This window comes from Nothobranchius furzeri, chromosome 9 (assembly GCF_043380555.1).
Source record: "Nothobranchius furzeri strain GRZ-AD chromosome 9, NfurGRZ-RIMD1, whole genome shotgun sequence".
Taxonomy (NCBI): Eukaryota; Metazoa; Chordata; class Actinopteri; order Cyprinodontiformes; family Nothobranchiidae; genus Nothobranchius; species Nothobranchius furzeri.
In genome coordinates, this window is record NC_091749.1 from 62,269,731 (window position 1) to 62,295,868 (window position 26,138).

General features: G+C 42.8%; 1 protein-coding gene across 2 annotated transcripts in view; it reads right to left on the bottom strand.

Annotated features, from left to right (window-relative positions):
* Positions 1-26,138, bottom strand: part of sox6 (SRY-box transcription factor 6) — a 150,989-nt gene that overhangs the window by 18,812 nt on the left and 106,039 nt on the right. The window contains exons 9-13 of one of the 2 annotated variants that reach the window (XM_015953106.3): positions 23,822-23,942; positions 19,418-19,497; positions 9,006-9,155; positions 6,898-7,078; positions 6,608-6,795 (exon numbers count right to left, since the gene is read on the bottom strand). In XM_015953106.3, the coding sequence (XP_015808592.1) occupies positions 6,608-6,795; positions 6,898-7,078; positions 9,006-9,155; positions 19,418-19,497; positions 23,822-23,942 (720 nt within the window). Of the gene's footprint in view, positions 1-6,607; positions 6,796-6,897; positions 7,079-9,005; positions 9,156-19,417; positions 19,498-23,821; positions 23,946-26,138 lie in introns of both variants that reach the window. The other variant, XM_054732038.2, reaches the window with a different exon arrangement.

The window sequence follows — 26,138 nt, forward strand, 5'->3', positions numbered from 1 at the left end:
ATTAATAAAACGTTTAAAATGGGTTAAACACTTGCGAAAAGTAAAAAAAAAAAAACATTCCATCGGATTACTTCAGTACATTTAGCTCAATTGTAACCATGACGTTTGTTTTTAGTGATTTTACAGGTTTCCAATCCTTGATGATCCAGAACAAATCACAAGTTCTTCTGAGGAATAGCAGTTGAGCTAAAGCCTTTAGCCTTATCAATCCCTCTGGGGTTCAAACAGCAGGATATTAGAAACTGCAGCTCTCCAGAACCTCTTTAACACATGGACACAACCTCATGTTGAAAGCTGGAGTGATTATGTTCCAAATACAACAATGTCTTTTATAGCCTTTCCTCTCTATTCCTTTGTTGTGTTTGCCTTTTTGGTTAGCACAGGATCACAGGTTGTGGCCACATGGTACCAGTAGCATTTCTGGCAGACTTAGCAGGCTTTAAATTACCCATTAAAAAAGGAAACTGGAGATAAAACTACAAAATTAATCCAAAAAGATTCAATACTTATGTTTTTCTTTTCTGGTTTTTTTTTCCAAGCAAGTAGAAGGCTTGACCCATGACAGAAGTCTGCAGACATGCAAAGTCACACATGCTAGCACAGACACACCTCATCCATTGCCTCACGTTATTCTTTTGGCAAACATTAACAATTGGACAAAGCATTAATGTAAGCAATCTTCACAATAGCACTTGCTGGCTTCGGCCTGTGCCTTGGAGCTGAGCATAATCTAATTTGGATGGGCAAGCCCTTGTATGCAAAGGATTTACACTGCAGCCAAAATGCCTTGGTTTGCAATTTCCAAGACACCAGTCAAAAAGGAGCAGAAAATTGCTTCCAGGACTGCAAAGCAGACAAGATTATAGTCAAAGTCTTTGTGAGGGCTTTGCCTGAATAGAGCCCTGGCACCACACACACACACACACACACACACACACACACACACACACACACACACACACACACACACACACACACACACACACACACACACACATGCACAAGGGCAGAACAGAATAACCACTACAACCAATAGGTTGGAAGTCTGGATTTGGTGGAGCACGAGTGTAATCTCCACTTGAATATTTACAGGCTGAGCTTTGGGATACAAGAAGTGGACAATTGTAGTCATCAATACGGAGTAAGAGTGGTGTTGTGGGGCAAAAGGGGCAGTTCAATAGGTTAATACACTGACCTTTCCCCTTTTGATTCCAGTTAGAGACTTGTCAGCAGAAGAATGTAACAGCTCCAAGACATGAGTTGATTTTGATCAAAGACCAGATGAGGAAATGAAACTTCTACTTCAAAAACTAAAAGACAAACCCTCAACATTAATTTGAACAAATGATAACTTGCATGTTTTCATTTTTTTATATTTCTTGTCCTCTGCAGCACACTGTCAAAGATTTATGGTCCTTAACTGATGAAGTCCGGGCCTTTAAAATATTAGATAAAGGTTTGTTATTGAAGCAATAACCAAGAGGCAATAATTGCTGCTTCTGAAAATTGGAGTAGTTTTTTACTAGCTAAGTTTCACTTAGGAATTCAGCTGCACTTCAACTGGGAATTTAACCCTTTAAAACCTGATCAATGAAATTTTTAAGTTATATTTAAACCTGGACTGTTTATAGGATTATAAAGTTAAAGTCCCATAGTCATCATCACACACTGGTGAAATTCATCTCCGCATTTGACCCAACCCCATTGAGGGGAGCGGTGAGCTGCAGCGGTGGCTGCGCTCGGGAACTATTTGGTGGTTTAACCCCCAATCCAACCCCTTAAAGCGGAGAGTCAAGCAGGGAGGCATTGGGTCCCATTTTTAAAGTCTTTGGTATGACCCGACCGGGAATCGAACCCCGATCCCAGGGTGGACACCACTAGGCCACTGAGCTGGTAATAAATACATCAGGTGTTATATTTTTGTTAAGTAATAATAACAATAACAATAATGATAATAATAATAATTTTATCTTGTTACATTTAGAAGATGAATATGTTGCAGTTGATGCTACAGATGTTTGAGGAAAGTACTAATCCTATTGAATGGGTAATAATCTGCCTAAAGTTAGACTGCTGTCACTTGACATTTCATCAAGGTCTGTCCTTTTTAATACTATTTGTTTAGCTTTATAACAATTTGAATAGTTTATATATTTTCCAGAATCACTGATTTTATACAAATTCGACCAGTAATGGAAATGCGTCGTTATTTTTCTGTCGAGACAGCAAAAACGAATTAGGAAAAAGTCCTCCATCTATGACCTACTACTATATATTCCAATAGACTTTAAACATGTGAAGTGATAATGGTGGAAACGCTGATGCTTCATATTTATTCATCCATGACCCTGAAACCAGTAGGCCCAGTTATAGCTCCTGTGCATAATAGAGGGAAACAATTCAAATGGTTACAAATGGCCTTGAATGTTCTTTACATGGCTTCAGGCCTGCTGGTGCATTCTGGGTAAAAGCTTCCACTAGTTGAAGAGTGAATGGTAAATAATGGAACAAAGTAATTGCCCTTTGCAGACAATAATACCTTTAGATAAATATTTCAACAAGGCAAATTGTAGAAGACTTGTAAAAGGTTTTATTGTACTGATGGAATATCGTAAAAACAGACGAATAAAAAAGAACAAGCAAGAAAATATCCTCCTCTAAAGCATCAATATTTTACATGTCCTCAGGTTAAAGGCTTGTATACCGCTGAAGAAAGTCTGATCTAGCCCATGTTCTCCTGTAGGTCGGTGGTCAGGAAGGGAGTGAAGGAGAGCCAGAGACATGGTGATAAAGGCTTGGGAGGAACGCATTGTACTGTTCAAATACACTTTGTATGAAAAGATGAATTGATCCATCTGTAAGCAGCACTTAGACCCACTCCTCTGCCCGGTCATTACACTGGGATAAATCAATATTTAATATCCCCCCTCTAACAGCCACACTGAATGATCTTAACCTCTCCTTAATCCCATTTATGTTACGTTCCAGAATCTTCTTCATGTAAGCGCTCACTATGATAAACTTCCAAACAAGAGACTGGGAGGGTAGCTATTAAAGACCACACCATATTTATGTCAGGTGAGGCGCTTTCTTAAAATATTAATATTCGGAAACTGACTAAAGTGAAAGCTTTTATCTGAGGCATTCAAGCCGTTCTGGTTGGCAGGCTTGTTGTATCAGCAAAAGACGCTCTTTCATTTTACAGCTGAATTACAACGAACTGCATTTTCAGTTTTACAACCTAAACGATGAAGGTGTTGAGGCAACTCTTTTAGCTGATTTAATGAAGCCTCCCTCTCTAATATCACCTCATCGTGACAGGAGCACAATCACTAAATAAAGGCATGACAATACCTTCACTAGAAAGTCAATCCCAAACGAGTGAAAAAATACCGTATTCTATTCAAGGAGGACCCTCCCATCCTCCTCCAACACAAAGACACAGAATTTTTTTTCCCTCAAGTGGCAAACAGCAGTCAAAAGTAGATTCCAGGTGAGGAGTGACTGACTCTATTAAGCAGAAGATCCCTTAAGAAAGAAACAGAAAAAAAGACAGGAATTTTTCTTCTCTAGGATGACTGCTTGAACAACGGTTCGACATAGCCCGAGTCTAAAATCCTACGAAAACAAATCGAAGCTCACAAAAGAGTAAGCTGGGAGTGAAGAATAAAAAAGAAAGGGCGCTAAGCTCTACTTACTGAGAACAATGATGGTGGAGGTGTGCTGTTTGTGGAAAATGGCATTGTTCAGCTATTGCATTCATGTCGGGGCAGATTTGACTGCTTGGTTGACCAGGCACACCTTAGCTGTGAGGATAGGAGACAGCTGTACCAACTCCCATGACTCAGAATGAAAAAAGCCAACGCTGAAAGCTTTAAACTTTCCGTTTACACAAGAGGTCAGATGTTGGGGGTGATGTTACATCCAAATATACTGTTTTCCAGTAACAATGTAGAAAATTAAGGGGATTTGCACAGTCGTTGTGCTCAATGACCAGGCTAACTTCTACATGACGACATGTTCTGCACTTTACCGTTTCAAACCCAGTAGGCACCTTCTCATTAGTAGAGGTGATGTGTGGTCAAATGCTTTTAAGGGATTTCAAACCAACAGAAGTGCAACTGAATGGTTTGTTCCTGCAGCTACCACTCTGAGGGTGTGTGTGTTGGGGGGGGGGGGGGGGGGCTCTTGGGGAAAAGGTTCAAAATTGGGTGTAAAGATAACAGAAGGATGGCGGGGCGGCCCTACAGGTGGTTTGTTGCGGTCGTTGCAGCGTTAAATGGGGATTAGGGTTAGAGTAAAGATTTCCGGTTATCAATACATCTACGTTCCTGTTGGATAATATGTGGTGGTGACGGTGGCACAGGAGTTAGGTGCTTGCCCCGTAATCAGAAGGTTGCAGGTTCGAGCCCCACTCAGTTTGTCGCTGTCGTTGTGTCCTTGGGCAAGACACTTAACCCACCTTGCCTTGCCTCAGCAGCCTCGCCTCTGCCAGGGCAGCTGTGGCTACAACGCAGCCCACCAGGGTGTGAATGTGTGTGTGAATGGGTGAATGACTGATTGTGTTGTAAAGCACCTTGAGGGGTTCAATATCATATATAAGCCTTTTTTTTTAAATCATGTGTATTCTCAGACCGCGGAGTCTCTTCACTTGATGTCACTCAGCTTTCTATCAGACCGTGTGGAAAAATCTGTCCAGTTTAACGACGTCCTCACACAAGTCTTTGTACCGATTCGATAGAAACTAACCACGTCACCAAGTAGATGGGGCCGAGCTAAGAATAAAAACAAATGTTTGAGAAGATTCGGGGCCCTTTAGACTGACTACCACAGGGGTTGGCTTCAGGGGGTCAAGGTGTGTTATTCGTGCCATTTTTCTCTGCTTTTTCCATTTCAGCCTATTTTCAGCAAACCTAGCAGAGTTAGAGTATGACCAGTCTTCCTTAGAATCAGGACAGAAAACGTCCACTAGCTGGAGACGATCTAGCCAAGAAAAGAGCTTTCTACGACACGTAAACAACATCAAATGGTGCCGAAACCCAGTATCACATGTGGAGATTTTCAACTGGAGCTGCATCTCTTGAAGAAGAAAGATTCTGGTACACTGTGCTGTTGATTAAAGGAGCAAAGTGCTAGCCGTGGCGTGGGAACCCTCCAGGTGTTTTGTTGTGGCTGTCGGGGAGTTAAACTGGGGATTAGGGTTAGGGTTAAGATCTCAATTTACCTGTAAATCTGTGCTCCAACGTTACCCTTTTTTCTAGAGCTTGGTGGAATTAATGAAAGAATTGGATCACAAATACAAGTGACCAAAAAGAGTTTGCTTTTTATGGTGGCCAGGTTCAGCCTTAGAGGCAGAAAGAGGAGATTAAACATCTGTGAGTGAGCTGTTACTCCTCCATGTCCAGAGGAGTCAGCCGACATGGTCTGGGCATGTGATAAGGATGCTCCTTGGATAACTCCTTGAGGAGTCGTGTTGGCATGTTCGTTTGGGAGGAGACCCCATCGCCAACCCAAGATGCTGGAGGGGTTATATCTCTTAGCTGACCGGGGAACACTTTGGAATCCCACCCAGGGAGATGGGGAGAGGAAATTCTTGTTTTTTCTGCTCGGACTGCTGACCGCACCACCCAGACCCAAACAAGCCACAGAAGACAACATCAGACAACAACTGAACAAAGTTGTCCAAATCTATTTATAAATTCATTCAAAAGTGTTTTGGAACTTTGTTTTAGTATTTATTTAAATTTATTGAACAAAAATTAGTAAATGGATTGAGTCCTAATCGTATTTGTGGCTGTGTAAGGAAAGAGGCTTCATCTCTGCCCTCTCTCTGGGCTGCACCGATTTATGTGCTTCACTTTAGTAAGAGCATAGTTGATTGCCACCTGCAACGACAGTAATCTCTTCCAAACGCCAAATTAGGAAGAAATCAAAATAGATATTCATAGACTTTTTTACATATACATTGACCTAGTTGAGGGTGTTGGTTGAAAGTGTCAGGTGCTGAAATATTAATGAGCATCGCTCCCAGTTTCTGCCTGCTCCTCACAGCCAACTGGCAACATGGCATCAAGCTGAAGAGAAGAGGACAGCTTTTTTCTTTCCTTGATTGACTCATCGATTGAAGATATTTTTAAAGAGAATCCCTGGGAGTGTGTGCTCCCGGTACAAAGAAGCCCCATCCCGTGTCAGGGGACGGAGAGGGCTGCAAGTCGGCTTTAATTGGGCAAAGACTTCAGAGTTTTCTTAACCCACACCGGGCACTGCCATGGCCTGTCACGGCCCTCACACCAGCATAAACAACGCAGGAGCCTCTGAGCCTGCACACTTGAACATATTCATGATAGTTGGAGTAAACACACGTGTGCACGCTGAACTATGCCAGCTCTTATCAATGCGACCACCCTGGATGCTGATTAAAGAAAATCATTGGTCTTAAAAAATGACTGCAGCATTAAAATGTTCCACTTTCTTGCATAGTTTCTTCCTTCAACGCCCCCAACCAAAGAACTGAGCGCTCTTGTGATTATTTTTTACTTTAGTGTAACATCCAAGTTTAGAGAATACCTGAATCAGGGATAACTCAATCGAACCAAAGGACCCTGACCTTGTCAGCTCTGCAGTTGTTGAGGCCCACAGAACTCAGGGCAGACAGCTTTGCATCCATGCCCTGCTGGTGATGTTGCAGCTGCTCCCTCTGGATCTGCTCCCTCATTTTGCGAGCCTCCTGGATGGCCTTCATCACTGTGTCTTGATCTCCAAACAGCGCAGTGGAGTTTAGGCTGGACAAAATATCTGTGTGCACACATGGCAAAATTAGAAAATGGCACTAGGCAGAAACACAGAAATGCCACACTTTTTGATGGAAGCATTTTAGGGTGAATGTTGAGGTATTACCGAGAGAAGAACCCCGGCCGAGGCCTCCTCCAAGAGGACTGGGGATGCCGCCTTTACTGAGGAGGCTGTTAGGACTGCTTTTGCTGCCATGAAACAGGTTGGACGTTGGGGATGTAGGCGATTTGACCATTTCTGTCGTTTTTGGACGAGCAGACAGGTTGAGGGGCTGTGTTCCTTCCTCCTGTGGCAGTAAAGAGAAGGGAAGGAAAAAAAGACGGATGTGAGCGGATCCCTCTTTCTTATTTGTCTTGGAGGAGCTTTGGATTCCCATGAATCACCGCTCGTCTCTCTCTCTGATTAATTACAAGATCCTGACCAACAACTCCTTCCCAATTCTCCGTCTTTTTGTCCGTCTCCCCCGTCTGTTCTCTTCTCCTCTGCGATCTTCCTCACAGTCGTCCAGTGCCTTTGTTCGCACTAATTAAAGCAGATTCTGTCTCTCTGCACATCTTCATCTGTTCTGCCTCTCCTCCTCCCTGCTCTGTGTCTGCACTCCGGTTCGAAGAATAAATAATGACCAGATAACAGCGGTGGCGATGATCAAAGACAGCTGTTCCATTCATCGGATGTCGACTTACATTATCTACTTCATTAGCTTGTTTTCTAATTTCATTCCTCATTTGTGCATACTTGGGTTTTATCTTGTGCTTTGATATGCTTATTCATAAAAAAGTATAAAGTGCGGTTAGGTTTTTAAAATAAGCTTAGAGGAGGATACTTTTTTTCTTTGTGGTATCTGAAGCACTTTAAAGCGTTATTGTCTACGTGGCCGTTTTAACCTGTAGATCTCTGGTTTCATCCAGGTGCACCAAGGGCCTACACAGATTTTTAGTAATGCTTAAATGTAAAATCAATAAACGTAACATTTCAGCAAAAATTGTACAACGTTATAATACATTTGATCATTTAGACATAAAAACATTTATTACATTGGCTTAAACATGACGAATGCTGACTTTAGATAGAATGTCGAAAGATTTGCATCCCAGAAGTAGAACATAGACGTGTCTCCGTACACAGCAGATTAAAGCCCTTGTTGCCTTTTTTTTTTTTTTACTGGGAACCCAAGTGTCTCCTTGTCCAAACATATGGCTGAAGCACGGAGTGGCCCGAGGCCTAGCGCTCACTGTGCCAATAACAGTTTGTTATGCGGTGAAGCTGAAAACACACAAACAAAACTGAGGGCAATATGATTCCACTGGAGTGTGGACAGAAACAAGAGGATGCCAGTACATGTTTGCCAACTATTTAATAATTAATCATTTATTTTTTTAATATACTAGTTTTGGTGGTAAATAGATAGTTAATAGTTTAATGCAAATTGTAATTTGTTAGAAATAACCAGAATGAACAATACTCAGATCAATTCTGTGTGTGTGTGTGTGTGTGTGTGTGTGCGCGCGTGCGTGCGTGTGTGTGTGTGTGTGTGTGTGTGCGTGCGTGCGTGCATGCGTGCGTGTGTGTGTGTGTGTGTGTGTGTGTGTGTTTGGAAGCAAGTGAGTGAAGAAAAGCTGGAGTGTTTTCCCACCATGATTTATGGCGTTTCTCCATTGTGATATCATTAAACTAAGCTGCTTCAATAGGACATATGTTTCTGATTTTGACTTAAGTGAGTGAGAATGATGAATGCGTCCGTTTCTTTGTGTGGAGGTTGAGTGGAGTCATGCCACACAGCAGCAGAAAACACATCCTGCTTTTGGTTTATTTACAGGCTGAAAAAACTTTCTGAAAAACGTGTCGAGTCGACTTTATGTTCCATTTTTGTCAGCAGCTGTATGGTGTTGTCATAACGGCTTTATTCCTTTTTTAGTCACGTAAAACCCCCCCAAAAAAAAAAGAAAAGACAGACTTTTCATTGTGGAAAAGAACAAGCCACCGCTATGGCAACCATGCCCACAGAGTTCTGGTAAAGAGAGAAGAGGCCTTGCTTAAGCTCCAGAGATTGATGGCCTTTGGGAGGCTGGGCTCACCACCGGCAGGTCGCAACACTGTAGTAGTGAACGTTGTAATGCTAGTTTATTCAGACAACGCCGTCCAACTAAGCTGGGTCAAGTACCACTCAAGATTTAGGCTGTAAGAGAGCTGGCTAAAGGAACTGAGGGTTGTACCTTGACTTGAGTGATGGGGCTTGAGGAACTCTTGTCATTCTTTAGAGATGAAGGAGAAATCGGCCCACTAGAGTTGAGGGACTGTGGCAGAGGAGGCATCTTGGCTCCAGGAGACACCTGCATGCTGGCAAGCTGGGCGGCATACAGTTGCTGTTGGGGGGGTAGAAACCATCAAGGCGTTAACATCCAAATCCAGCATTCATTCAAAGTTTTACATTCTGTCTTTTCCTCTCCCTAGAACTCTCTCTGCGTCTCTGTCTGCCTTCATCACCCCCTCCTCTCTTATTTTCTGCGTCTTTCCTCTCTTTCCATGGCTGGCAGCAAGCCCCCATCAAAGGTCTTAACTGTATTTCAAAGGCTGAGCCCAGAGAGAGACAGCAGTCTTAAAAACCATACAGAGATGGCATTCACTCAAAACTACTTGGAGCCCCTATTTTCCACTCATCACAGAGAAAAGTTTGCCGCCTGGATGCAAGTGTGTTAGCACAGATCTACACAGCTTCCTCTTCAAGTGTCTGGCTCATGATTTGTCTCCACATAGCCATCAAAGGCACCCTCGTTGCACTGGAGACTCGCTTGTCACTACCGCTGACTGTACTAAACAAACACGTTGTGTGTCTTAAAGAAGATGTAAAAGACGTCTAATGGAAACCAAAATTAGATCAGCAACAGACTGAAACCAGGTGGGACAGCAGTAGGCTGAATCCAAGGTGTGAGGTTCTGCATTTGAAGGTTAGTGTTTAGAGATGAAATCAAGAGTTTGGGTGTTGTTGAAATAAACAGCCCTAATCTACTGAGTCCAACTGGATTAATGTCATTTTTGGACCCATTTCTAAACCTGCAGAGCTCATCAATAGACCAGATTTTGTCAGTCGCAGCCCATTTATCTAAACTGAATGGGTACATCTAGACTTTCACAGCTGTCTTCTGTTCAAATCACCCATGAAAATGTTATTTCACATTTAACCTCAGACCTTTTGTCAGACAAAAAACTGAATCCTACCCATCAAATAATCAGTTTGTTGTGTTGTTTTGCAGATGGTCAAAAAGTCACCGAGCTCATCGTGTGCGCCAAATAAAGCACCTTTATGTCCATACACATATCTCTAAATATAAACGCACATGTCCTCCTCTGAGAAACTTTATCCCTGCCACATAAGCAGCAGTACAAAAGGTCCATTCTTCCAGGGGACCCAGGATCAACAACAGCACATGGGCAGCGGAAATGACAGACTGATTATGTTCCCACAATGATAGCGCTGCCCCCACCTCCTTCACAAACAGTCTTTTCTTTTAGAAGGGAGACACAGGAACTGACCAAACTCCATCAATATCCCAGCTAGACTTGGTTAATATCAGTGGTAAAGCCAACTGGAGCATATAGGGGAGGTGAGAAAGTGAGACAAAGAACGACGGAGGGGTTTTCAGTCAATTGCTGTGACTTCAGGCAACATGGGAGTCTATGCAGACGTCTGCTGGACAGATGGTTGCTAACTGGCTTGTTGATGGGCATAGCTCTGATCTTGAGTAGGAAGGCCTTTATTGTTCCGGAAAAAGAACACAGAGACTTGAGCTTAAACTGCACGCTGTCGCTGATTGGCAACTCAGTGTTGCAGCTTGAGGATTAATGACCAGGAACTCTTCAAGACCCAAAGAACAATAAATACAATCAAGAGGACTGATTGATCTATAAAACTGCTCAAGAACAAAAGAAAGTGTTAGTCATCGTTGGAAACTTGGCAAACACTGGTCAAAAGTGAGATAAATATTCATTGAATTTTACGTGGACATCTAAAAACCTGACTTTACATAAATAAATTCCTGCTGATTGTAGCAATCAATAGATTTTGATGTGTGTTGTGTAATTTGTACAAGATTCAATGGTAAAGGGCTTGTATTTGTATAGCGCCTTCTTAGGGTTCTACAACCCCCCAAGGTGCTTCACAACACAATCAGTCATTCACACGCACATTTACACGCTGGTGGGAATTAGCTACGATGTAGCCACAGCTGCCCTGGGGTGCACTGACAGGGGCGAGGCTGCCGAGCACTGGCGTCACCGATCCCTCCAACCACCATCAGCTGGCAAGGCGGGCTAAGTGTACTGCCCGAGGACACAACAGCAGAATTCTCTGGTCGGAGCCGGGACCTGAATTACCGGACAACCCGCTCTACCTCCTGAGCTACTGCTGTCCCAATGTTTAAAGTAACACCAGATATTGTTTTTAACTTTAAGCTAGATCTTTAAAGTTGATCTCAGTGGTTGTTGTGTTAGAAACTTGATCAGTTTCATATTTGACACCACTCTGCTGCCCTCTGCTGACTGAAAACCACATAAGATAATTTTGTGGAGCAGGTAGGTGTCCTAGGGGGCGCTCTTTACCTGATTTCCAGCTGTTAGATGTAATACTAGCTAATACTAGCGGTTAGCATTTTCAGTTTGCCGATTGTCAATAAAAAGCACAAGAAGATGAAGAAAAAGAAGTTTGCTATCTGTTGGAATCATAGCGAAGCCTGGAAGTAAAAGTAAGAGAGTAATGTCTTTGGAGGTGTGGCCTACGCTAGTTTGAGGAAGCTACAGTAGAAAAACCACAGACTGTTGTTGCCCTGGCTTTGTTGTTACTGGACTTGTAAGTAATACTATTTTTTGTGGATATTTTTACTCAGTGGTTATTTTAGTATTAGTTGGCTCATGCTAGGGGCTGCATGACTTAATTTTTTTAAAAGTCGACTGTCAAGTAATGAAAATCGAGTCGACTTTGACTAGTCGTTGATGACGTCATTCACCTGAAGCAGCACGGGGGGGTCGGTTGGTTCGCTGGAGTTTTTTTTTTTTTTGGCAATTGAAATTGTGCCCACATTTTCAAAGTTAAACACATTTTTTTTAACAACAATAGTTTCTGCTTCAGCCCTCTCCCCCTCCCCCTGCGCAGCGGCCGCAAACTCACCGGAGCGCCTGCAGCCTCTCAGAGTTCCCGCTGTTCTAAACATTAAAATGATTATTTCATTTTCTGTTCCTCACTTCTGATTACCTTCAATGGTGTCTGATTTTTGCAACCACCAGGTACAAAAACTAACTTGTTTTTATTTGACTATTTTTCTGTCCTGCCTGTTTATTATCTTCCTGCATCTCCTCTCAATCCTAAAGAAAAACTGCTACCTGGGTTCATATATATTCACCTCATGAGTTACCTTTGAACGCAGATGTCTGGAGCGCGTCAACGATCAGAGCTTTGCATCCGCACGCTGGTTAAGGTTAGGATGGGGGTGAGGGGAAGGTTAAATTGCAAGAGGGTAAAGGTCACAATTTGGTCAAATGTCCGTTTTACGGCGGGTGTCAGTACCGACGCTCTGGCACAGCGCGTTGCCTCCCGACGCGCAGGAGCTTGTCACCTGCTGACAGCAGGCTGCTGTCTTTTCCGAGGACTGCATCTTGCCGGTCATTATCACGTGACAGCGACTAGTCGATGACAGGCATTAAAAGTCACTACAGAGCAGTGAGGTCGACTAGTTGACTAGTTGATACAACCCCTAGCTCATGCTAGCGTAAGCTCGCTGTTAGTGTTAGCTACAGCAGGGTTGTTTACGATAGTTGTAATTTCACGTTCAGCCTGTGGGGCGGAGGAGCTAGTAACTGCTCTGTGTTACTTAAAAAAATCAGTAAATGTATTACAAATGTATTTTGGATTCATAATTTCACCTCTAAATTGTTGTAAAAAATAAAAAATAAACCAGTACTCCTCACCCAGGCCTCATTTATGTGGCTTTTATATTATGAGATCTTGTTAGGCAGAAGCCATTAATAATAAAAGTTGACAATTGCTCAAGTTCCAAATGGGATTCTTACAGCCTGCTTATGCAAGGTGTTTTTTTTTAATATGCAGCATCTTTTTATTAGTTGGACACGTGCACAAGGTCAGATATAATCTTCAGAAAGCTGGAGTAAAATCTAGGATCATTTTCAAAATGAGACTACTTGACTCCCAAGACTGAAGACATCTGTCTGCATAACTTAGTTGACTTTCTTCCATTTAATGACCTCTTCTTCATATCTTACTGGCCAGGTGGGGGCAGGAAAATGTTCAAGGTAATAAGGGTCGACCTGAAAGTCAATGCTCTGACTCCGGGGAGAAGTGTGGGAAGCGTTATTAGAGCTCCAAAATATTTCTGTCTCTGTTTCTTTTGTCAATAAAAAAGGTGTGCGTACACAATTTTGTAATCAGGTAACAGTAGCACCTCTTGGCATTGAGTGGGATACACACAAACACAACTATTAGGGTTATTTCGTCGACCCCATCATTCCCTGTTTCCCAGTAGAGCATGACAGATCTCAGCAAGCATGGATTCAAAGTGAGTGCAACACCCAAGGTCAGCCTGTTAGCCCCAGGTAATTAAAAACGAGTCCTCCAGAGGCAGCAGAGGTTAAACGGGAAGGTTCACTTTTCATCCTGTGACATTAAACTGAGATAGCTCACTCTGCTGATGATGTGACGCATACCAGGTGTGTGATATTTGATTAGAAAGGGCCACCTTTGTTTTTTATTAAAATAGCAGGGCTGATAATTTAGTAAACATCACACTATATTCAAATGTCCATTTGACCTTATTCAAACAGGCTTTTTAGTACAACAGGAAGAGAAGAAAATTAAAACAACTTTGCAGCAACGCCGTAAAGTAAAGTGGCAGCGGGCATGCTGGAAGAAAGGCAATGTTTGCATGTGCAAAAATATAATCTTTTAACATATCCTCGTGTCTTTATGTGTCTGCCTGCATGTCGGTGTCTCGCTCACCTCTGCTCAGCCCGGACACTGAGCAGTAGACTGGATCTGAGGGCATTAACTGTGCTTCAGTGCACCACACCATTTAAAAGGCAGCACAGCGCCAGGCCCGTTTGCCACAAGGCTTGTACAGGCTCATTGCCCAGGGCGACCATGCAGGCTGACCCAGGCTAGGCCCAGATGTCAAGAGTGGAGGAAGGCGCCCTGGTGCACTGTGCCGATGCTTTCCAGTATGGCTCAACATCTGTTTCATCTGCTGGCACCCAACCTGCTCCGCGCCGACCCCCCCTCCCTTCTCACGCCTCATTTTGGTCCATCGTACAGCTGCTGTATATTAAATAAATATAAAATTTTCTTAGCAGCTCTTTGGCGTATACACACAAAATCACATTCTGTCTTGTATAAATGTGGGCCCTTCCAGGCCGAGGGCCCCCGGTGCCAGCCCTCCCATTCACTGCTGCTCACTGCATTATCAACTCTGTCTGTCCATCTGTCCCTCTGTTCACCGCTGCCTCCATCCAGCTGCTCACCTTGCCGTCCTATTAGCCAGCCTTCCTTACACTCAAGCATTGCTGCACTGCTCTGGGTTACCTTCAAAGACCTAGCTCCTTTGCTCATCAACACAGAAACAGCTGCTCTCTACAGTACGCCTCTCTTTTTCCCCTCCTCCTCCTCTTCTTCTCTTCCTCTCTTTCAAGTCAAAAGTGCTTCACTTGTTAATGATAGAAGCCATTTCTTCACATCTGTACCACACAGGCATTTACATCCAAACAAAAGATAATGTGCAGTTTGCTTCTCTCCCACTTTCTTCCTGTTTGTCCCTGACTGTGTAACACTCTTTCTTATCGCTGCAGTCTTCCGAGCTCGTGCACGCACGCCTTCAGATGTGTCTGTCTCCGCTTGAGATGTGGTCCGGGGTTGTTGTTAAGCATATAGGCTGCTTTTCATCTTTACAGTGGCAGCACGAGCTCACGAGAATGGGCTCAGGTTTATCACGGGCCTGGAGAGATGCCACGGCGAATGTTCTTCCGCGTCTCATCTCGAGCAGCTCAATTACAAGTACTGTAAAGCAGGAGGATGTCACGGCCCGGATAATTCAAACACGTCTGCAGAATGAGAAAAAGAAAAGGATGGAGGTGTGTTGACGGAGAAATTCACAAACTGAGACACTTGGAGGTGGTTTAAACTGAGGGTTGGAAATTGGAGGAACGAGATCTGTGCGAGAAGGAGATGGGAAATGGAGCTTTGACTGAGTGAAAGCCGAAGATTTCTCTCTATTCGTTTAGTCGACACACAGAGAACCCAGATGTTCTGTTTTATCCAGTGATACTTTCTTTGAAATGGCCTTGAGTCAAGCATTTGCTTCCTGTGGAACAAAACAGGACTTTGGAAGGCCGTCCCGCTGTTTATTTGTTCTGCTAAAAAGACGGCCGATGCATTAAGTTCACATTCTCCTTAAGTAAATAGTTTTTCACCTGGCAACTGATGCAAGGAAATAGTGTACAAACAACAAATTAAATGCTCTCCTAGATGGAAAATTCTTTTGTGGAATTAGGAAAATCCCCCTTCTTGTCTCCTAACTCAATTGAATATAGTAGGTGTCCGGACAGATTGTGGGGGGAGGGGTACAATCTGAGCACAATTTCCTCTTTTAGGTGAGACGTGTCAGCTGTAATCAGTGAAGGACAGCCAGGGGATGGAGCTATTGTTTCCTGCTGGTCCCGGGCTCATCCTGGCTCTGTGTGGGCACTAATGAAGAAGGGCATGTCGCGCTGGGATAGTTTACCCGCCTCCTCTCCTGTGAGTTGCGGACCAGAGCCAATCTGTCAGGAAAACATTGAGTGAAATTGCCCTGGGGTACAGCAATGCCTGGTGACAGCCACTTGCAGACTGTCAGCCATCCAGAGTGATGCTACCACCATGTATTGACAAGCAAATTACAGTCTCCCAACACAAACGCACCCTGGAAGATTCATTTACATCCATCAGCTCGGAGCCTTTGTTACCTTGTTGGGGTTTTCTTTTCTTAGAGAGGAGAGCCAGGGAACGACGGGGGAGGATCCCAGACTGTTATGACACAGGAGATTGTGAAGAGGCTGCGCGGCCGACATTAAGACTGACGGAGCGGCTGCCCTGTCTGGCCGGATGGCTGATCGCATTACCTCCGCCACATTGTGGGAATTAATTCTACCAATAAGATGATTTTTTTAAGGTTCATATATTGCACAATCTAAACTGAGTAAATTGGGGAAAATTATACCTTGCTGGGCAGCTGACAGGAAGAGAGATTTTAATTAGTGGGAGAAGCCTATTCAGCCATATGCGTGTGGGATTTTGTATCTGCTGGTGTGTGTTAGAGCATGAGGGAGATAAACAATGGGCTCAGAGCATGGCTCCGAGATGAAAACTAGAGCTAGTTCAGTGCTGTCGGTGGAAAAAATTACTGATGATGCATAAAATGCAATGTTCATCAGAGTAAAGGTATTTTATGAGATCATTTCATTCAGAATAATGTATCAATCTATTATTTTTAACCATAAAAACTTCAAAACTACACTTTTTTTTCTTGATTCAAAGCCTAAAAAAGTATTTGAAGAGTTCCAAAATAAGAGATTTTTGATCCGAATCACCTAACTTTATTTTGAAATAAATAATAATAAGCATTATTTGTACAAATAAAATACTGACGTTATTTGTTTTGAAAATGAAGTCTTCATTTTCTTATTGTGTTTTGATTTGTTTCTATTTAAAGGTGTGGGAAACTCGTTTAATCAATACATTTAAGATAAGATAAGATAACCTTTATTAGTCCCACAAGTGGGAAATTTGTTTCGTTTACAGCCAAAGTAAAAGTAAAAGTAAAAGTAAAAGTTATGCAGCAGAGGGAGAAAACACTAAAATACAATAAGTTCGATCGTAATGACATAAAATAAACTCAATACAATAGATAATTTATACCTTAAGAATGGAGTAAAAAATACGGTGGTTTCTAGTTAAAATGAGTGCTTTATAAGTCATACTCGGGGGGGTGACTCAAATGTACTTGTTACAGGAAATAGCAGAATGTCACAACAGAGGAGAACCTAACTTGGCAGGATTTAAAGTCTTATTTCCTGGTATTTGGACATCTTGTCTCTGATTGGATAACAGCAAAACGACTCTACCACCGACTCCATTTGCTCTACAACGTTGATGTTTTATTTCCACAAATAACACAAGCCTGGAGGAGTTCTGCTGTGTGGCGGAGTTGCTAATGCTAACAGTTAGCTTCTACTAGCCAAGACATTCTCCGCTGTTGCCTGGACGCTAAAACAACAACAGCCTTTCCCAAAGCAAGTCAAGATGAGTGAGTCCATGAATGTTGAGTAAAAGTGTGACGTCGATCTGTCAAGCTTTTTAAACCTTAGTGTTACACCGTTCATTTTCTATCAGAGGCTAATGCCAATACGTTGGTGTAGGAGACTATTTTCATGTTCAGCCTGCATCACAAACTCAAGCTGACCAATTACAATCAGAAATATTCATTAAAAATGTTTTTCAGAGTTGCACACATTTGAGTAATTCTCATGTATGTTTCTTTTCTGCTAGAGAATTTTTTTCTATAGTTTGATTTAAAAGAAGAATGTTGGTTATCTTATTAAAGCATGACGAAAAGGCGGAAGCAGCTAACTTAAGTCCACATCTTGGTTGATACAGAGGTGTTTTTTTTATCATGGCAGACTCCCAGCGCTTTGTCAAGGAAGTAGTGGCAGTCACATGATCTGTTGATCCCATCTATGCAGAAAAGGGCATGTTTGACTTGCCTTACTGTTTTGAGGGGGAATCTCTGAGCAGGGTAAATAGCAGCCAGCAGGCAGGATATGTGACAGGCTGACAGACTTCAATTAATGGCAAACGCACCTCTTTTTGTTTACCGTGTTCTGTAAAGGTCAGCCAAGTCATGGTCATGGAGGCACTGTTTTTGCCCATTCCCAGGGTTAGATACATAATCAGAATTAATGACTCCAGACCCGACTCCCCCTCTCACACCACCCTCAGATATATGACCGTCTCATCTGACCTCACGCAACCCTAAAAATAGCCTCGTACATGTCTCTCTGAACCGACACTCCCTTCCCTTGTGAACTCCACTGACACAACAGCTATCACTCACATCTGAAACATGTTCACAGAAACAGCCTTTATAGTTTACCTTTCACAGGCTTGCATCTTCAGACATGAGCAGACTCATTCAACACCTTCGGTGCTTCTGACGGCTCACCTTGTGGCTGCATAATGACGCACAGCTCTTCAGGGCTAGCTGCACGCATTGTTGGAACTTGCCAAGGCTCGTTAACTTTGATAGCGGTAACATCAGAAGGGCGTTTGCCACGTATGTCAGTGTGAAGAGTTTGGTCCATATTGTTAAGCTCTCCTGCTCAGATTTGGTATTCTTCTCTGTTGCAGAGCATCGCATTTTGCAGCCTTGAAATAACTTTGTTGACAAAACAGCAGTGGCCACTTAACCACCCGTTAGCAGAGATGCTTTTAATTTTTCACTTCCTTCTTTTGTTTGCAAAGAACATGACTGATTTCTAGCATTGCATACAAAAAATATTCACAATCACTTAACAGAAACGGATAATTACGGAAGCAGCAAAACCACTCAAACGTGTTTTGTTAAGATGTATTTTTTCCCGTTTCTATGTTTTTTATGTAAATTACTGCAAATAAACACTTAAGAAGACAATCATTAACACAAGTGTGGAAATTTAGACGATACGTGGTGTCATGGAGTGGAGTGTGGATGGAGAAATGTATAGTGACAGGCGAGGCAGCAGAATGGTAAACAAGAATTATGAAGAGACAAGAGAACAGAAGACGAGGCAAAAACTCAAGCAAGCCCAAAACGAGACTTACGTAATAAAAAAAATGGAACTGGTGGGATAATTATCAAACTAGAACCAGGTGTGCGAGACAAAGGAAATCAGAACTTACAGAAAACGGGAAACAAAGATCAAAAACAGCAGAAAAAAATCAAAGACTAAACCTCACCACATTTATTACACTAATAATTCGGAGGATAGAATGTAGATAATCATCTACATTAAGCATTACAGCCTAAGGGTAAACCCTGACCTGGGTTCAGATGTTTTAAACGTTGTGTGAGAAGATTCCTGGAGCAGCCCGTAGGGCCTGGAGCCTATCTCAGCGTTTTCTCGTAAACCTCAGCTCAGCCCCACTTAAGACTATTTACCACAAGTTTCATTTTTATTCACACCGAAACACATTTTGTACCCATGGGTTTAGTTTCCCATTCTGTGTTTGAAAGCAACAGGAAGTAACCCCTCTAACCCAGCCAATGGTCCTGATAAATTCACTGGCAGACGATTAAAATAACCAACGCGATTCCCATTCCCTCTAATAACTATTATCTTCCTAACTCCTCTGTGTGGCAGAACGAGAGGGGATAAATCTTCTACAAAATGGGGATAAATTACATATGTAAGGTGATAAGTGTGTGTGAGCTGGGGATGGGCCTCCAGGATTATTTAGTGCGCAGCTCATTACTTGGCGTACAGCTGCTTAGCCATCCCTTCTGCCCCTGAGCTTGGCGGGCGTCCCGAGCATTCTTTGTCATGGAACTGTGCATACCTGAAGCTGGAGGGGGCTGAGTCCTGACGCTGCTGCAGCTGCCATTGTGGATGGAAGGAACTGCACCGGGTAGTTATCACCTGTCAGAGAGGGGGGGACAATGCATACATGTTCAGACAATGAGCTGGCCCACAGAATCCAGGCAAGTGCCAACACGGACTGTGGACTCTTTACTGCTTTTGCCACGAGATCGTGGCACATTTTTGCAACGAGCCCTCGGCTTCCAGCCCAAACATCTGCATTAACAAAGGCTAAGGTGCTTTGACTGGAGCGGGATTAGTCAGGGACGTTTTCACACCTGTTCCTTCCTGCACATTATCCAACGACAACTCCAGATAAGCACGTTTGGATCTTTTAAGGTTTATTAGTTTGAGTCTGTGAGCACATGTAGTTCTGATTACGTTTCTCGTACCTGTTCTTGTTTTCGGTTGGTACGTTTGTTAAAACAGGCATGTTCTCTCAGGCAGTTTGTACAGCTGGAGGTCTGTCTGGCCATTGTTCAACACATTGTTTGTATCTGAGTGATAGCTTTGGCAGCGCACTGAAAGAGCGTGTATGCAAACTGGTTAGAACAAGTGTGCAATCACAATAACAAGGGTGCAAAAAAGAAATCAACACATTCTTATCTGACTTATCGCAGCGATCAAGTAACAAAGAACTGGTTTCCCAACGAAAGAAAAAATAGGAAAGCAGCTAGCATTACCCATTGCTCCACTATTCTTGTCAGACAGGCATATAAAAACAGTAGAAGTGATATCAGCGATAGTGCTGAGGCTTTTACACGCCCATGGTGCGTTAGGTGGACGGCGCATTTTCAACGAGACAGAACGGCAGGAAGTGTTGGCTTGTGTGAGTGGGAGGGGAGGGGGTTGCTGGCCTTCGCTCAGACCCCACTTCTGCCTGTCACTTCTCCTCACAAACATATGGAGCCATTAAGCCACCGACAAGGTAAATGTATGCACCTTCTCTTTCACTTTGCCCTCGTCCGCTCGCCCTACTCTGCAATCTTGTACAACACTGCACAATGTGATACGGGCCATGGAAATTCAATCCCCATTTAGTAGCAAATAAAATCACACAGCAGAAGTGGTTTCAAATGGTGCTAGGTTAGATGTACAGGGGGCCGCGCTGTGGTTATTTCCACACCTCCTCCTTTTGGTATTGCTTTCTCTGTGTCTCATTTGCTCCTTGCTGACTGTGACGTAGGATTCAGAGATAATAAATGGCTCGATGTCTTTAGATGTCATGTGAAACCGGGAAAGGGTCATGCGCCACATTACAAGGGTCTGGCGTGTTAAAGTTTGGATGTTGGGTCCACAGAGAACCAGACTCCAGTTTGGAGTCACACACCGTTGAAGAGGAATTACAGTGAACTTTTTTCTAGACTGGACATGGATGTTTTCATGCCCAGAGTCTGGATTATAAACGCCGCAGTGGGAAGGAGCACAGGTGACGCCATTGCTATATTTCCAGGTCCATGTGGTGCCATGAAACATAAGCCATAGATCTGCTGAGGGTTGACAGACGGAGCAGAGGTCTTTTTTAGGTCAGATCAAATCATAACCGATGGAATTTATGACTCAAACAGTCAAACCTGATCAAGTCCCCCATTTTTTAATGTTTTACTTCACATTGTCAAAGCAGTTGGAAGAAAAATAACCTTAACAATTTAAATAAAACAAGTGCTCTGTATGTATTGTTTTTAAAAGGTCAACTTTCATATTCCATCTTTTAGTTCTTTTTAAAACACAGAAAGGTTTTATTTACCTGCAACGTTTCGTTTGCGGCTGCAGCCGCAAACGAAACGTTGCAGGTAAATAAAACCTTTCTGTGTTTTAAAGAGAACTAAAAGATGGAATTAGAATTTCAACACAGCAAGAACACACCAAAGATGTCAACTCTCATGTGTTTAATACATTTGCAGTGGTAATAGGAATGGATGCCTTGTGTGTTATTTTCTGTGGAAAGAAAGCTCTGGTGCCTGTTTGAGGATGTAGAAGTCAGCTGGAGGAGAAAGTGGCAGAGTTTTTGTTGTTTCCTGATATTTAAACATCTAGCCTCTGATTGGCTCACTGCAACATGGATGTTTTATCTCCACAAACAACACAAACCCGGAGGAGTTCTGCTGTGTGGTGGAGTCGCTAATGCTAACAGTTAGCTTCTGATAGTCGAGGCGTTCTCTTCTGTTTCCTGGATGCTAAAACAACAACAACAGCCTTACCAGCCACGAGTCAAGATCGGCGAGTCCGCGCGACGTGACAGTGTGACGTAGATCAGTCGGGCTTTTCTGAACCGAGCGTTTTTCTATCTATTATCTGTAAGAAGCTAATGCAGGTAGCATGTTAAACTCAGAGTGATTGACCATTTTCAAAAATGATAAGTAAAAAATGGTTTCTCTGTGAACCTGATTTTCTTAATGAAAACAACTGTTTACTTAAAACAAGTGGAGCGTAAACAAACGTTGCCCTTCCTGGACAAAAAAAAACCAAATAGACAAAACAAGATCAGGATTGTTGCTTGATGTGTCAAATCTAACATAACTTTTATCTGCTAGATGGAGAGTGGCAAGGAAAGCCCAAGCGTTGTGGTCATTCTGCAGGTCCGTTAGAGACTAGATGCCGCTGTGTCATTATGAACAGTGCAAATAGCCTAAATAAGTCCAGCTAGAATCTATTTGTTTAACAAATGACTTGTACGGCTGTGCTCGTCTACCGTGCGACACCGGGCCATTGAGCACAGCCAGCTCACATGGCGATGACCCACCGCCATGAAGTCAGAATGACTCTGCTGCCATGAGAGCGCCACAGGGTTGGCGGGGTCACATGCAGCAGCTCCCTGTGGGCCGTCTCATAATGATGACATCAGATTAGTGTGCCTTAGTGTTGGAAGTGAATGCTTGGCCACTCACTTCATGGTGAAAGGATGCGGTAGCATCTCGTAAACCCTGCAGGTGGCCATGACGACCTCGTGCTCTCCGTCTCTGTGTCGTGTAGAAATAATAAAAGCGTTGAATCTCTCGCCTCAAAGAGTCATTTTTAGACCCCCTTTTGTTATTTCTTCCTGTGCTCATGAATTATGCAGGGATCTTACACATTGTGACCCCTGACCATGATTCCATAATAGCTCTTGTTATTTGAACTAAAACATTTTTCGTGTCAAATCTGTTGCGAAAACGCCGAGTGGTAAAAGACTCCCCCTCAGGCACTTTGTTTTAGCTGTCATGGCTCCATAGTTTCAAAAGAGCTGACTTTCTTTTTCATCTCGGGGTCCTATACTTAATTCATTAACTGCTCTACCACACCTTTTAATGCTCTGTTGTGAACCTGCTGACTTCTGAGTCTGTTTTTTACCACAGAAAAGAGCCTTTCTTTCTCCCAGTCGTTCACTCATCAGTGACGGTTTCACCGTGATATTTTAGTCTAATAAACAGACACACATACTAATAGTGAGTAGACTGTGATTAATTAGCCTGTGGGTGTTCGTAAAGACACAATATGCAGGTGATTCTTTACATTTGGGTTTAAATCTACTGCTTTGGCAAGGCATCAATCGTTAACCCTTTGATGCATAATGGTCACTACAGTGGACAGGTACTCAAAATTATTTATTTATTTTTACTATTAAGCACAGCTGTTGAAGACTTTATTGCATGTGAGCCCCTCCATTTGGACTTCAGTAAGTCAAGCCAACATATTTCATGTTCAGAATGCACGCTGTCCACTCCGGTGGACATGTAATAAAGTATTTGTGAATTAAATGTTACAAAAAATATGTAAATATGAAATTTGTTTCATTCACACCTAAAGATGAATGAAAAAAATTGTTTAAAAAATCATGATTGAAGATTTTATAATTCATGCATCAAAGGGTTCATGTAGCAACAGAATTTAAAAGGAGAAAAAACACTTTTTTACAGGGAGTGGATTTTTTTTTTTTTTTTACCGAGTTCAAAAGACAAAAGGAGAGAACCGGGCAAGCTGTTACATGCAAAGAAAAATGATACAAGTGCCTCTGTTTGTCCATCGTTTACACTCTGACTTCCCGTTACTTAACCTCACTAACACCCAATTGTACAAAAACAGTTTATTTCATGCTGCCGGTGTTAGAAACACTTTGAAAGAGGGTGTTTTCTGTGACTCAAACAGTGGATACTTAAAAAAAAATGATTAAATCCTGCGCATTCCTTAAGGATACTTCCATGTTGACGACATGTTTGCATTCTTCTGCTTGTGTTCCCATATCTATTGTTCCACTCGGACTAGAGCGTTCCCAGGCTCTGTTTCAAATCCGGTTCCAGACGGAGCAGAGTTAAGCTTTTATTTGGTATATTCTCTGTTTGTTTGAGTTTTTAATGTCTAAAATGCTGAGAGGAATGAATGAGAATGACTTAAACTGTAAGCATACCTGGCTTGTAAGACATTCCTGGGGGGAAGAGGAAGCCTTGCTGGGCGGCTGCTGCTGCTGCTAGAGTGCGTTGGTCGTGTGGAAAAATGGGGATCATGAGCGGAGGCATGTGACCCTGGACCTGCTGAACAGATAGGGAGCAGAGATCAGAGAGAGGCCTAGGAACAGGCATGATACAGAGATACTCAGAGCCAGCTCAGGGGGAGGCTAGATCACAGCTTCTCATAACGCGTGCTGACAAGAGGCTCCAAGGCAACAACGGTGCTTGTGTGGTCATACAATACCTCGTCAAACTATGCCTGCTTTTAATCCAAACCCACATTCTGCCTAAGTGGATCAAAGACCTTACATCGGCACATTGTTCTAGCAGCAGTTAGAGAAATAGCCACACAGACGAGAAGGCTCAGAGGTGTGGACTGTGTAACAGCTACCACCTAACTGTTGAGGTAAATCCAATGTGTCAGCTAGAAAAACAAAATGAATTACATGATTTTCAATCTTTGTTTAAAGGTCAACTTTACTCATATTTTTTCTACATTTGCAGTAGTAGGAATGGATGCCTTGTAACTCGTTCTCTTTGCATGAGGACGTATGGTCAGCTGGAGGAGAGAGCAGCTTCAGACGGCAGGATTTGGAGTCCTGTTTCTTAACATTTGGACATCTCATCTCTGATTAGCTAACAGCAACACGACCACCTCTGACTCTGTTTGCCTTGCAATGTTGATATTTTATCTCCACAAATAACACAAGCCTGAAGGAGTGCTGCTGTATTGTGGAGTTGATAATGCTAACGGTTAGCTTCCACTAGCCGAGACGTCTCTGATGTTTCCTGGATGCTAAACCAACAACATCCTTCGCCGTCATAAATCAAGATGGGCGAGTACAAGAAGCATTAAAAGTGTGGAACAGTGAAAAGCCATTTTTAAATGATTATTTCTGATTATAATCACTCTGGGTTTTTCATGCAGGCTGAATATGAAAATAGTCTCCTACACCTGTCTCCTGCATTAGCTTCTGATAGAAAATAGACGGTGAAACTCAAGGATTAGAAAAGCCTGACAGACCTACATCACACTGTCACTTAAAATTAATGGACTCACCCATCTTGACTCGCTACGGGGAAATCTGTTGTTGGTTTAGCCTCCAGGAGACAGCAAAGAACGTCTCGGCTTTTAGCCAATCAGAGGCAAGATATCCAAATATCAGGAAGTAAGACTCCAAATCCTGCCGCATTAAGCTCTCCACTGATGAGGCATTTTACTAGTTTCTAACCCCCTAAAAAGTAAACAAAGTATGACTTGCAAGGCATTCATTCCTACTAGACACTGCATACGTATTGATTAAACGAGTGTCCCAGACCTTTAAATGACAGGGTGACGTAGATCCGTCAGGCTTTTCTGAACAGAGCGTTTCTTTGTCTATTTTCTATCAAAAGCTACTACATGAGATAGATGTACTTTCACATTTTGTGACCGATCATTTTCAAAAATAATAAATAATAAATGGTTTCTCAGTGAATCTGCTCTTTAGTAAACTCGCAAAAAACATTTTATGAATTTACTTGGGAAAAAACAGGTTTTTGTATTCCATTTTATTGCAGTCCTGCTGCCGATTTATTTCCATGGAACATCAACGCAATCACCCTGTTCTTGTGTGCCGAGGGTGGCTGTAGCCCTGAAAGTGGTGTGTGGGGTTTTGCTAGCATGTCTCCAGTCCAATTTTTCTGTCATCCTCAGCTTCCTGAGATCCTGTGATTGGGAGCAGCTCAGCTACCACGGGCTTGTGAGGGTTAATCCAGCACCGAGCCAGATCACCTCAGGGGAGCCAGGCTGGAAAATGGGTTAATAAAGGTCACCCCCCCAAAATAAACACTTTAGAGAACGTTTCCCCATTCATCCTCCCTTAAAATCAACTTGCAATAAAACAGGTCTGGGTGCAATTACTGCTGCTGCATTGGGGCATGAAATCAACCTGTCCCGACTTCTGGCTGAAGTTTCAGCTGCTGCCGCTCCCTCCGTGGACACTTCACAGGACCGGTCTCACCCAGTTTCTCTCACTTAAGACAACTTTATTGATTTGTCCAGAGGTGCAAAACTAGACTGAAAACTAAATAAATAGAAACATTTTATGCCAACTGAGCTTTTTACTGAAGTGCAAGTGCAGAACTCGCAGGACAGGAGAGTGGGAAAAGTGTGTAATTCTTCAAAAATAAATTGAAAAAAAAAATGCAGTTGCAGAAAAGTAAAAGGCAGAGGAGGCGGTCACAAAAATGCTGAAAATTGAAGCTTTCTTCACTGGGATTAGTGCTCCAAGTTTC